The sequence below is a fragment of the Solea senegalensis genome, linkage group LG19 (assembly GCF_019176455.1).
Source record: "Solea senegalensis isolate Sse05_10M linkage group LG19, IFAPA_SoseM_1, whole genome shotgun sequence".
In the NCBI taxonomy this organism is placed as follows: Eukaryota; Metazoa; Chordata; class Actinopteri; order Pleuronectiformes; family Soleidae; genus Solea; species Solea senegalensis.
Genome location: NC_058038.1, coordinates 12,447,597 through 12,461,231, shown reverse-complemented (window position 1 = coordinate 12,461,231; position 13,635 = coordinate 12,447,597). Strand labels below are relative to the sequence as shown.

The 13,635-nt window shown below is 40.3% G+C and overlaps 2 protein-coding genes across 2 annotated transcripts; both read right to left on the bottom strand.

The window, feature by feature from the left end:
- Positions 1-344: 344 nt before the first annotated feature.
- Positions 345-4,809, bottom strand: LOC122784787 (cytochrome b-c1 complex subunit 2, mitochondrial). The gene is made up of 14 exons (XM_044050133.1): positions 4,726-4,809; positions 3,223-3,324; positions 2,943-3,092; positions 2,776-2,840; positions 2,605-2,661; positions 2,377-2,501; positions 2,189-2,286; positions 2,032-2,089; positions 1,730-1,825; positions 1,440-1,639; positions 1,273-1,353; positions 1,092-1,168; positions 850-1,003; positions 345-661 (listed from the first exon to the last, which is right to left on the bottom strand). Exons 1-14 carry the CDS (start codon positions 4,756-4,758, stop codon positions 578-580), a joined length of 1,380 nt encoding a protein of 459 aa, XP_043906068.1. The 5' UTR covers positions 4,759-4,809; the 3' UTR covers positions 345-577.
- A 672-nt stretch (positions 4,810-5,481) lies between these two features.
- Positions 5,482-12,055, bottom strand: si:ch211-256e16.3 (kelch-like protein 20). The gene is made up of 12 exons (XM_044051222.1): positions 11,972-12,055; positions 11,325-11,626; positions 10,119-10,253; positions 9,838-10,029; positions 9,052-9,195; positions 8,199-8,385; positions 7,849-7,995; positions 7,621-7,749; positions 7,172-7,348; positions 6,816-6,962; positions 6,543-6,708; positions 5,482-6,340 (listed from the first exon to the last, which is right to left on the bottom strand). The coding sequence occupies exons 2-12, from the start codon at positions 11,604-11,606 to the stop codon at positions 6,184-6,186; spliced, it is 1,863 nt and encodes a 620-aa protein (XP_043907157.1). The 5' UTR covers positions 11,607-11,626; positions 11,972-12,055; the 3' UTR covers positions 5,482-6,183.
- Between the last annotated feature and the right edge of the window lie 1,580 nt (positions 12,056-13,635).

Sequence of the window (13,635 nt, the reverse complement as noted above, 5' to 3'; positions counted from 1 at the left end):
CTTTACTATAGCTGCAGTGCAGCCATTTACCTTGATGAGACATAATCATTTATATTTAAAATGCATATATTTACTTTGAAGACTGTGGTATTTTAAACTGCCTTCATTAAAATAATATATTGTACTGCTGTTTTATTGATGTAAACCAGACGAATCTCACTGAATCCAGTAAATCCAGTCTTGTGTTTTTGTGTCCCCCTACCGACTAGTAGTGGAACAATTCAGTGTCTTCTGTAAGGTGCTGAAAATGCTTGTTGGTGAGAAAGACCATCAAGAGACAAATAAACCTACAGGAGCCCAATTCTAAAATCATCCCAGCATACACATTCACCACCAACCATCTGTTAATACTGTCAACTTTAATTTACACAGATATACAGTTAAACCGACAAAACAAAAGAAAATTGCATTTAGATTCTCTAGCTCCTTGTTTGAGTTCATTCATTCTTCAGAACAGAAAACCCATGATTGGTGACATCAAATAACTTGTTGCAGGAGACTGTGGTTTCTCTTTCCTTTTCAGGCAGCTGGGCACAGCATGCCCAAATATAAAATCAACAGTTTTTGAATTTTATTTTCATACTTCATCCACAAATGGTGTATTAATAAGGTGTCCACTTGCTGCCATTGTCTTCTTGCCATCCATAAATTTCTTCGCAGCCTGGAAAGAAAGGAGATATAAAATACTATATAAAAAATCTTTCAGTGACCCCATAAAGAGCAACAGAACTGTACTAGTGCTGTAATGTTTCACATTAAGAGCGTAGTATGAAATAAAACATGCACCATCATTTTGATCGATTTAAAGAAATTCCCATCATCCCAAACATCAATAGTGAAATCACTCACTTTGACCACATCGTCGTGGGTGATGGCATCTATAGTCTGGAGAACACCATCAGGTGGCTGGTAAGCTGCAGTGGTCAGAGTCTGAGCACCGATCTCTTCCATCAGGGTCTCAGAGCTCTCTATTGACATCATATACTCTGCTTTCACCTGGTTTCTGCACCACACAAAAAATACACAAATCTGTCAAATATGCAACAGTCTAAACCAAAATAACATGCATGTAAAAAAAAAAGTGCACTTACTTTGCTCTGGTGATGTCAGCCTTTGACACATTTCCCTCAGCTACACCACAAACTTGGGCAATAGCAGCCTTGATCACCTGTGCAGAGGATAAAAACAAAGCAGTGAAATGCATGTTATGGCATCTAAGCACATTTGAGATGCGGTTATATTTGTCTTAGACGCAGTGTATCTGATTATCACCTCTCCTGTAGAATCAGCTTGTGCAACTGTATATAGACCAAACAGGCCAGAGTCAGAGTAAGAGACATTGAAGGCTGTGGCCTGAAAGACATTAGATCCCATCTGACATTAGGGTACAAAACTCTCTGTCAAGTAAAAAAAAAAAAAATCCAAAAAAAGGTTCTTACATCAAAGGGCTGTGTGGTAGCTTTGGCAATACCCTGACTCAGTTGGCTAGTGATGTTGGAGCCTCGTTTTACATGTGGACCAGCTCCCAGGATCCTTTGCAGCACAGTGAAGGCATTAGCCTCCGCACTACCTGTCACACCACCCTCGCTGGCAATCAGTGCGTGGACCAGAGCATCATTGTTCTGCATTCTCAGCTCACCTTCACACATGCACATAGCAACACAATGACAACAATGCATTTTCCAGGCTTAAAATGTGTGTATTGTGATATTCAAATGCACGTTTTTACCTCCACGGTACACAGATTTGGCCACAGGTGCTCCTGCCCCGCTGCGGACACTCAAGAGCCCCTCACCCACCTGCCTCAGGACAGAGTGCTTCACACCTCAATACAAAAATCAAAGAGTACAGACATTAACATAAAAGTGAAGCGGAACAAAAAGCAAAAGGGAAAAAAAGCCACATAGTCCGAGCATTTAAACTGCCATTGGCATGATGTGTCATCACACAGGCATGATAAGCTTGATGTGTAATGAAAGCTGCTGCAATGAAAGGACACAACCAAGCCAGATGCCTCAAGCAGGCACTCACCTAATCCTACAAGGGCCATTCTGCCAGTGGTGAAGTTTTCTTCAACAAATGACTGCAGCTACATGGAAAAAATGAGGAGAAGGGAGTAAGAGCCACATACAATCTAACAAATAATGATATTCCTATATAGAAAAAGAGAACATTACTAAGACACTACCTGTTTAGAGGAGACATGGCCAACCATATAGTCAGGGCAGTACAGAGAGTTGAAAAGAGTGTTTTTGTATGCTGCTTCATGTAACTTCTCTATTACACCTGTGGTACAAAACAGAGAAGAGACCTGAATGTCACAAGCTGGGCATCCAAAACATAAACACAGACTCAAAGATGGCTGCTGTTACTGACTTATTTGAGGACACTGCTGAGCCAGGGCATTGTCAATCTTCACCCTGGACGTCAGGTTGTCTACTTCCCACGGACGAAACTCCTGAGCTGTGGTCACATTGACCAAAAACTCCAATAAAGTATCTCTGAACACAGAGACACAAGACTGATTAGGACTGGCTGTTATTTATGTAAGATCTTAGATATTTTTTTATTAAACGCACATAAAAATCATGATAGAACACATACAGGTGATCTCTGGGACAGTCTGCAGTGTAGACCATGGTCTCTCGTGACGATGTCACACTGCAAGTAAACAAAAAGCAGTTGGTTCATCTATGGTTACACTGGTATTCACCTACTCAGTGGATTTATAGCAGGACTGTTAAAGCAAACATGGACAGAAGAACCGTCACTGACCTCAGGCTGCCCCCAAGTGCTTCCACACCACGACAGATCTTAAAGGCGGATACATTCTTGGTAGTCTATAACAGGGGAAAATTCTTGATTAAACATCTTCATGTAAGAAATACAAACTTAAATAAATGTGATTAAAAACGCTTGAAACAAAATGATTTTAAAATTACCAGGTTGGCTGCCAGTCGTAGCACATGAGAAACACCCTGGTTTTGCGCAGTCTCATAACGACTACCAGCTTTCACAAACAGACCCACGCTGCATAAGGGGGAGTAGTTCTCAAGTGATGCTATCACCAATCCATTTGGGAGTTTGGAGACCTGGGGCAGTAAAAAAAAAAGGTACTTGTTACATTTCAAATGAAACTATCAATCTTTTTCTGAATTAAAATTTGCCAGCTCTGTATTACAGAATGCAGTATTGTCACATGTAAATAAAAGCAGCTTCTACCTGGACACTTTGAGGATGGTGTGTTGCAGCTGTTGAGGATTTCAGGTCTGCAAGGGGTTCAGTCAGAGCTTCACTCCTCCTTGCAGCTGCATAGCAACGTTTCTGTGGGAAAAGAGTTTAAGAGCATAAGCAACTATTCCTTGACTTGTTTGATGGTAAAGGACATTAAGAACAAGACAGTGATGGAACATACAACATCATGCCCATGAATGTGGTTCATCTCCAAAACAATTCTGTTGATTCTCTGTTTACCTATAGCTAAAAATATACTGATGAATTAATTAATCATAGTAACAGTCAGTTTTGAGTCAAAAACAAGTGTCCTGTTGTGTAACCTAAAAGTATAATAGACATGATTTAATTGCAGTTGATTATTCTTCCGCAGTCTCCCAAGCATCATAGCATATAAGCTGTCAGACACGTGCACACATCCCGTTTTTAAAGTAGTTCAGAAGCTACTTTAAAAAAAAAACAACTTCATGCCAGGTGAATGCTTTATCAACTATCAATATAACTCTTAATCTCATACACTATTATTTTTAATCACTATAGCCTTTAGCTAACTCCGAGTAGCACAATATTTAATCACTATAACCTTTAGCTAACTCCGAGTAGCACAATATGACTGTGTGAACAGTCATATGAACATGTGTTGCTCTTTTGACATGAATCAATGAAATACATGTGACCTAATCAGCACTGCTATTTCAGTGTGAAATTCTCTTCACTATATTGTAACTGGTCACAGTTGGGAAATATTGAAAATAATAATGGTGATATTTACCTATTGGGTTTTCTCATAAATTAAACAAAGTAAAATAATTTCAATGCATGTTTTGGTTTTTCCGCCATTGAGCCCTGATATATTTGATCCTGCAAATGCACCTGAACATTTGTTGTCACTAAATAACTTAAATTAGAAAAATTGTTATATAAATAAAGCACAACAGCTGTGAGCAACATACAGTCGAAAATCAGTAGGTTGACAGTACTGCTATACATACAGCTACAGAGCGTACGACCTGAGATGACCCCTGCCATTTACTACACTTAAAACCATGACCGCATTTTAAGTGTCCTGTGAACTAAGACAGTGTATGTATTTCCTGTGACAAGAGAGATTCTCAGGCCACCCCCACATTATTTATAGTACTTTTGGAAGCGTTATTGGTTTAAAGGAGCACACACCGGTGCGTATGTGACCTTCAGTGGATACAAACACAAAGATACGACAAACGGCTAAGCTACAACGTAACATCACGGGACTTCACTGCACATGCGATATTCACACCGTGAGCCTTGAAGTGAATGTGTGCGTAGAAAGTGTTACTACACCGTAAAGCAGTATAAGCTTCCGTCAACTACAACACCTAGCTAACTAACAACAGTAGTAACTGCGGCGAAATGCGGGTTTATTTATCCAAGTTGTCCGAGAATAAGAAACGGGATGTTTCGGTCCTATTAGTGTCGAAGCACACACCAATATATAAAAACTGCACTCACGGGAAGACTGTTGAGAGAGCGGATTCCTCTCATGACTCCAGACTCTCTCCTTCAGCCGGTGACAGATATGGCGGCGCTGTGACTTCTTACCCACAATCCCCTGCTCCGTGTGAACAGGGGATTGTGAGCTGTTGTTGTACATTAAAGTTTAAGGGGCATCAGTTATAGTTATTTTGAAGACCACTGTTTAGGGGAGTCAACATTAAAGGATACATACAAATGCACTGTTTTGTAACAATTTTATTTTCATGGTCACATTTATCATTTTTAAATGACAATGCACCATATCTGGGGATGGAGAGACTCAGTGGTTAAGACCGGTACCCTGAGTGTGAAAGACATCATGGTCGCAAGTTCGACTCCACCCCTGGCTGATTATACCCAATTTCATTGTAAGTCGCTTTGGATAAAAGCGTCTGCTAAATGACATGTAATGTAATGTAATATCTAAGCCATACATTAGTGAACAAATGGAGTGAAACAAAACAATATTGTTTCCCACATCTGGAATTAGATAACATAGTAACCCTTATTCAAAAGTTTAATACAATAAATGCACTGTTTCATAACAGTTTTGCAGATGGGGAATTCATGTATCTGTATGACTGTTTAAAATGTGTGTGCATGATCGTATGTAGAAAAATGCCATAAATGCCAAAAATATAATTTCCTTAACAGAGGGAACAATAAAATTCCTACTTAATCTTCAAAAAATTCTCATCTGTTCACAAGAACAAAACACACACACACGCGCAATTAAATAAGTGAACATCTTTATTAGGACCTAGCTCCATTTATATTCGCTGAAATGCATGACGCACACTACATTACAAAAATATACAACAGGTTACAGCTAGTAAAGACTCATTCAAAACGTATAAAGTTAAATTACAAAAAACACTGCTCACATAAAAGCTCACAAACATCATTTACGCAAATCGATTCTTTGGCCCTCAGAGCGTCTTTTAATAGAGCAAAATGTTTACTTTTCTTTTTTTGCTTTTAAAAAAAAAGAAAGTATTTTTCACAGCTTGTCACCTCAATAAATACATCAATAATGCTGATACAAAAATACACTATATTGGCTGAGAGAATCTTCACAGATTTGAGGTGATTGGACATAAAGACAACATTCTATTCATGTTCATGTCATACAGAAAATGAGCTCAGTTTGCTGACTGAGCTGTCCATCACAGTAATTTGGAGATCATATGTGTAAACAGTATCTTTTATCCATGCCAAAGGAGAGACCCAGGTCAGTGAGATTCACTCCACCAGCTCTCACAGATTTAACACATAAATCAACTACTTTGCCATCAGTAACAGCTCAAAGGGCGCTGTGGCAAATCCAGGCATCACTTCTTAGTTTGCTGGTCTCTGCAGCTCTGAGCTTTTTAGTGCTATGATCCCTGAATAGGGTGCCAATAGAAACCACAAGAGAGTCCTCCATGTCCTGCTTCAGTTGTCATTTGGTGTCCCAGGACAGCTGTTTATGTGAATGTCCTTCCTCAGCTGGAGAGAGACACAGCTGAGCCAGCTGCGACTGGTGGGCATCTCCCCAACAATCTCCCACGCGTCTGTCTCATCACAGAACCTCTCAATGGTGTCGTGATATCTGCATGTACAATTGTCAGTAATTAACTGATTCTAATTCAACAACTGTATCAAACAATGTTGTTCTGTAAGAAAAGAGACCGACTAAATATTGTATCTACAGAAACTGAACACAGGAATCAAAAGCCCTTTTAGCAAAAATGGTCCCTGAGGTTCTGGGAAAACTATTAGAAAGTTATGTTTTTTTCTGTATAGCCCCTCACCTGTCCCAGCCTTCTTCTCCTCCCAGGACATAAATCTTTCCATCCACCACAGAGGCACCGGGCCGGTACCTTCGTTCTTTCATAGGGGCACACATGGTCCACTGGTTGGTCTTGGGATTGTAACACTCCACCTTATCCGTGTTCTCTGTTGAGGCATGCCATCCACCTGAAAGAAGGAATGAGAGACTAAACAACAGAACTGCACCATTTCTTGATCAGTATAAATCAGCTGTAAATCTAGAAAAGGTAGAGGTGAGTGCTGAAATATGATACCTATAACATAGATCTTTCCTTTGAGTGTACACGCTGCTGAACCAGAGCGTGCAATCTGCATCGGGGTGATCTCTGTCCATACTGCTGTTTTTGGATTGTACACCTGGGCAAGGTCTGTACCATCACCATCCTCTAGAACTGCACCACCTACCAAGACATAATAAGAAGCAGTGACACATTTAAAGCACTCAGAGTGCAAACCTTCACCAAAGCCACCCAAGTTTGTCTTAGTGTCTCAATATCTAGATAAATCTAAATCTAATCTCCTACAGTGGACATTAACCTACATCCTCTAAAAAAACATCATCCAAATCCTTCATTAAAAAGGAATAATCTTTATATTCTTTATTTTATACCAGTAACATAAAGCAGTCCATCCAAGGCTACTACAGCAGGACTTGTGACGGCCATTTTAACAGACTCTGTGAACTGCCAGGAGTTGGTGTGAGGGTTGTAGCACTCCACAGAGTCCAGACGAGACCGACCCTCCCACCCTCCTACTGCATAAACAAAGCCATCCAGCATCACCAGGCCTGAGAAGAGAGAGAGGAGGGAAATAAATAGTCACTAATGGTAAAGACATTTCACGTAAACACATAAGACATCAAAATATACATTTTAATTAGATTTAATTTGCTTCTTTTTTTTCCCCTGTAATTAAATGCCACCACCTTTCAGGTAATAAATGAAAGTTCATCAGCTGTGCTGATATTTGTCAACAATATGACAAAACATAAAACCATCCGATAAGACCCGAATGTGGGAAAAATAATAATATAGTAATAATAAGAGCAGGCATCCTAACCTAACTCAGATCGAGCTACATTCATCGGGGCCATCTCCATCCAGGAGTCGAAGCAAGGGTCATAGCGCCACATCTCTCTGCTAGCTGAGCCGTCAGGAAACTCCCCTCCAGCCAAATACAAAGTCGAGTCTACAGAGGCAGGAGGAGAAGAGGAAGGAGTGAATGGAAAGAAACATCTCACTCATTTGAAGGGAGTTGGTAATGTTTTAGTTGAAAGAGTTTCCTCACCTGACACGACCAGCCCATGTTTGCTCACAGCAAAAGGCAGGCTCGCCAGATTCTTCCAATGATTTGTCACAGGATCGAAGCTCTCGGCACTACGCAGCACCACCTTGTCGTCCTCCCCTCCAACTGTCACTATCACTTCAGCTGTCCCTGTTGCCATGGCAACAGGAGGAGAGGAACAGAGAGGAGTGAGGTGAGGCATGCCCCTGTAGGATACAATGCAACGTAATGATGTGTAGGACCTGAAACTAGCAATATTCTGGCAACTAGTTTCTCCAATAATTAATCTACTACTTTGGTTCTTAAAAATTCTCTTTTTTTTCCCCAATCGTGCTGGTGTTAGGTGTGTTTACCTGTGGACCTGCGGGGTCTCGATCTGGGGCAGTAGAGTTCCCCTCGGCGGTCCTTCAGCAGCAAGTAGTCCTTGGCCTCGGAGATAAGCCTTTGGCAGCCCTGGTTTTCTTTCACCACATCCAGAGACTCAATCACATCATGGAGGTAATAGGGGCTGATGAGCGGCAGGCGGATATGCTCGAGGACCTTTGAGGAACAAATGAAAGTAGAGAAATCTGATAAATTTAACTTCAACTTAGTCAATAACACCGTTTCTCTAATGTGATGTAATATTTAACCCATAATCATGGTTCCTACACCCCTTTCTTCAGATAAAAAAAAATTGTATATGGGTATCTAGTAAAATGATTTGCCGATCCAGGTGCAAATCTTCCCAGTTTAAAGTGTTGAAATTATGCATTAAAAAAAAAAAAAATGTATATGCTACCTCTCTGGTCAAACACCAGCTACTGCATTAAAATTTTGCAATTAGCTTTCTCAGTACACGTCACTGGGACAAGTCCCAGATTCCTCCTCCTTTTTGAAATGCCAGATATGTCACTTCTTCATCTTTCTTTCTCAACCACTTGGTTTGAGCATGAGAGGCTTGTCTCACAGAGAACACAACTGCAACTCTGTGTCAGATTTCAGTCACCTGGCAGAGTGGGGTTTATTTACCTTTAAATAGCTGTTGAATTGAGGACTAGTACATGGTTACAGCTTAAAAATGTAATCTGTTGTTTACTTTTTGACAACCACTGGCAAGTACACAATTTAGTAATAACCACTTTCATTTATGGACATAGTTAACGTCATCTCTACTTGCATGCAAACAAAAAAGTATTTCAACTTGTGTTGAGAAATGAGTATGACCTTTTCAAAGCTCTGTTTTCGAGAGGGGCACTTATTCAACCACAACATGGCAGCCTCAAACACCAGCTCCTCTTTGGGCACATTGAGGTGGTCACTGCCAATGATATCTGTCAGTTTGTCCACACACAGAGACAGGAACTCCTCCTGGGGGACAAAATAAAAGAAAAAGAATAGGGTTATTTAATGAAATCTCAGTGATGACTTCATGAACACACACACAAACAGACCAGTAATTGAAGTTAACCAGTTATAGGTCTTTGTATGCTGACAAACTCCTTTCTCTCATAAATCCCAGAGCAGTGCATGACACTAGTAAATTGCTGGTGACTAGTTTTTCCATGGCATTGGTGAAATTCAGCCAGACAGGTTTTATATGTATGTTGTTAATGCTAAAAAAATGAAAAGCCTAAGCTGATGAAGACATTTGATTGTTTTTGGTATTTCCACAGATTCACCTGGTTGCAGTCTGCAGAATAATTTGTGTTCTGCAGTATGATTAGAACCACTCTCCTCCCAGTTGCCCATACACATAGCAGTGGTCTGCTACAGTCTGTAGCATGCCATAACTGACCAAACAGAATGGAGTATGTAACCAACTTACATTCCAGTGTGGCTACTTAAATATATAAACTAATTATTATTTGACTCAACAGAAGTCTCTTTATTTTAAACTTTATCACAATATAAAACATAATGAAACACAAGACACTGTCACAAACATGTCAACCTGCAGGAGTCAGCTCTGACAGACTAAAATGACAATATACGACTCTGTCAGCCTCTTACCTGCTGATAAACACTGCTGAAGTGCTCAAGGATGTAGTCCATGCTGCGTTTCTCCAGCACCTTACAAGAGTGGGCCTCGGCGAAGCAGTGAATTCCCACACAGTTTATCTCATCCATCTGACGCTCCATGAAACAACAGCAGGCCTCTCTGACAGCCATCACGTCCAGCAGGTTGGCTGCTGCCAACAAAGCCTAGGACAAATCGATTGTGTTCAGCACAAACGTCGGTCAGGGAAAAAGAGGAAGACGTGGGACTGGCTGGGGATAAGAGTTTTCTCTACCTGCACATTGGCTTTTGAGATGTAGACTTCTGACGTGTAGGCATAGCTCACCAGCATGCCAATCATCTGAGGTTCAACTCCATTGATGGCAACTCGCTCCTGTTTGGACTCTATCAGGTCAGTGGAAAACATTGCCTGTGGAGACACATTATTCCATTCACAGCTGTTAAATAAGAGGATCTCACAAGTCAAAATTATATTTTGCTTTTTATTTTTAAAATTCAATACTACAACACATCTACAACTTCCTTCTGACTATCTAAAACTTAATTCACAATATCTAAAAAGGACATTATAGATATCTTCAATTCAGGATAATTAAAGATATCTTGAACTTGAATTGTGACTAGACATAATGACAGTGTAGATATCTGCAACTGAAATTAGAGATATCTACAATCCAGATATGGATAACTGAATTGTAGATATCCAAAATAACAAACCCCATACACTGGAATGGCAGAAGGGACGTTGTTCTAGTAAAAACTGAATTACGGACATCTGTAACTGTAGTTTGACTAGTAAGAATGATGTTGAGTGAATATCCTGCCTACCGATTAAATGTTAAAACCACCATATTGGTCCGCATAGGGCAGAGTTCTCAAACTTGAAGCCTCCCATATGATTTCAAGTGGCCTGCCAAGTTAAAATGAACCATTTCTGTATGTGTATTTAACTTTACTGATTCACTTTTATATTGAAATTCTGGGAAATATTGCAGCACATATCATTATTGCAATATCACGATGGAATGTCGTGATTTCATTTACATTTTTTATTTTAACTAAATGTTAGACTGTTTATTACTGACCTCCTGACCAGACTGGATATTCATTACATTATATTACATGTCATTTAGCTGACGCTTTTATCGAAAGCGACTTACAATGGAATCAAGTACAATTAGCCAGGGGTGGAATCGAACTTGCGACCATGATGTCTTTCGTACACAAAGTAGGGTCTTAACCACTGAGCCACTCCACCCCCTATATTCAGTGGCCTCAGGGTCATTTGAGTTTGCGTTGACCAATGCAGAAACGGGCGAATGACACAGATTAGGTCCTTCTGGGGTTTTTGGATGGTAGCTGAGTTTTACCAGTATAGAACCGATATCGATACTGAATATCGCATCGGCTCCTGCCAAGTATCGTCCCCTCACTAGCCAGTCGGTGGCGCTAATAGTGAGGAACGTAAAACTACGTTTACCTGAAAGTAAGAGCTGAAAGAGGCCAACACGATGCGGTGACACGGGAACTCGTGTCCTCCACAGCACAGCGTCACGTCACAGAAGGCGTTGTTGAGCCGCAGGCTGTTGAGGCCCTGCAGGACAGTGTTGGGGTGTCTGGCCTCCACAAACAGGTAGTCCTCGCTGCTCAGGGAGGCTGGAGGGGCGGTGGCAGCGGCGCCAGCGTCCTCTTGAACCCGAAATGTGACGTTAATATCGGAGAGGGACGGTAAACCGGCGTTAACGGCAATAATTTCAGCCATGTCTCTCTCGTCATATGAACCTGTGAGTCAAAATAGAGGCAGTTGATACACTTTGGCGCCCGTTTTTCAAGTCAAAGTACTTAGGTAACCTGACATTTCACTTTCGGCAAACTATCTCTTCTGAACTCAAACTTAGTAGTTAGAAATGACAATTACAAAAGTCTAAAAACAGACAAAGAGGCAAACGCACAGAGAGAGACAGTCAGAGATAGTCTCTGAGCACACTAATGAGGCTTAGTACAGATTAAGTGGCTCAAACGAACCGTTCTACACCGAGTCAGACACGTGAGCTGTTTCAGAAGAACAAACACAGTGGCCTGAAACACTCAGTAGCTTCATCACGGACACACACACTACCCGTTTACCTGTTTGACATGATCGTGACTTCCACACAGCGAACACACTCTCCTACGATTAAAAGCAGCTACAGGAAGCCCCGCCTTCCGTCGCAGCACAACAGGGTTGCCAGGTTTGCCACCTAACGGCAAAAAAAACAGCTCAATACAAGCGCCTTAGTGTCACATTTAACATAGTTTATTAACAGAAATAAAATGTACTGCACACAACAATATTTTATTAAAGGTATGATCACGCTGAATTAAAAATCAAATGGTTTATGTAGCCTTAGAATTATCCTTTGATGTGTATTCTTTTTAGCTATACAAAAGCCACATTCTTGCTCGATCATGTTTCTACCGAAGCCCAAATGGACAAACCAGCCTAAACACATTTTAAGATTTTGAAGTGGAATACAATGTTCACCATACTTCCCTGACGGAATTGGGAAAGAGGGGTGAGTTGTCCCTCTGCTACAGTCTGAAATTTCACAAATTCGTACTCAGTGGGCCTTTATTAATGTCCAAGACTTTATTGAAAACAGTTTAACATGAACTGGTCTTTAATCTGGTGTTTAATCATAAATAAAATACAGCTTGGTGAATGTGGTGACTGACTCACTGTTGCACAATCTAAGCATATGCATTTCTTCTTCTTCTGGCTTATTCCTTTAGGACAGGGGTCTCAAATTGAATGAAAGTAAAAAAGTAATTTTGTTTAGGGGAAGGAGATTAAAAGCTTAGAAGCTTAAAATTACATCAAGGTATTCCATTGTAGTAATGATCCTGGCATGGCGATATTTCACATAATTTCAAAATAAGTGTGAACAAAGGGTTTGTTTGATATGGAAGAATACAGAGTTAATCATAAAAATATATATTTGTGAGGCAATATTATTCTATAAATAACAAAAACACACAAATAATGCAAGTTTGAGACCTCTGCTTTAGGAGTTGCGATAGTGGATCATCTGCCTCCATTTTGCCTTTTCTGGACAAAAGTGTTTCAGTAAAGTGTAAATAATCTATAATGGACAGCATACAGTATAGATCAGTGTGCCCCGCTCCATCACACCTGAATCAGAAGAAAAGCGTGTTACCATGCTTCTGCAGAGCTTGTTGATATCATCTGAATCAGGTGTGTTGGAGCAGCAGGGCAACATCTAAAACATGCAGGGCAGTGTTCCCTGAGGACCAGGGTTGGGAAACACTGTTATAGAGGGCTGGATTCAATGCTTTTTATATTATTGTTTACATCACTGTCTTGGTTATTGTCATGTATGCAAAACACGTTTACTCAAATTGCAAACAATAGAAAAGCAACATGCAATTATGTCAAAAGTAGAACCGACGCAAAACTGCGGACCTGGCAACCTGAAGCTTGGCATGAGATAATTCACCCCTCACACTTCCTGCTTTGCCTTGGGTCGCAAAATGCAGCCAGATTTCACCTTTCCAAGTTGATCAGGCAAATATATGAACACAACAAGCAGACATGGTAAATTCTCCACTTAATTCACCCGTTAGTTCATGTAAACATGGCAAATTTCATGTTTTGAGTTCTTCTGATCATTTTATCTAAATCTCAACTACTTTGTGGGAAACAAATGGATTTATTTTGCACTAATAATAAATGATAAAACTCTGTTATCTCGATAATGGACACTTTAGTGATATTGCTGATTTAAAATCAA

What these genes read in the sequence shown, in the direction of transcription:
- si:ch211-256e16.3 (XM_044051222.1), bottom strand. Translation starts at nt 11,606, where the DNA reads ATGGCTGAAATTATTGCCGTTAACGCCGGTTTACCGTCCCTCTCCGAT. An exon ending in TCTCAAAAGCCAATGTGCAG is followed by an intron (nt 10,030 to 10,118) that starts GTAGAGAAAACT and finishes GATTTGTCCTAG; the next exon opens with GCTTTGTTGGCAGCAGCCAA. An exon ending in TCAGCAGTGTTTATCAGCAG is followed by an intron (nt 9,196 to 9,837) that starts GTAAGAGGCTGA and finishes TTTGTCCCCCAG; the next exon opens with GAGGAGTTCCTGTCTCTGTG.
- LOC122784787 (XM_044050133.1), bottom strand. Translation starts at nt 4,758, where the DNA reads ATGAGAGGAATCCGCTCTCTCAACAGTCTTCCC. An exon ending in GACTGTCCCAGAGATCACCT is followed by an intron (nt 2,502 to 2,604) that starts GTATGTGTTCTA and finishes CTCTGTGTTCAG; the next exon opens with AGATACTTTATTGGAGTTTT. An exon ending in CAAATCTGTGTACCGTGGAG is followed by an intron (nt 1,640 to 1,729) that starts GTAAAAACGTGC and finishes GCATGTGTGAAG; the next exon opens with GTGAGCTGAGAATGCAGAAC.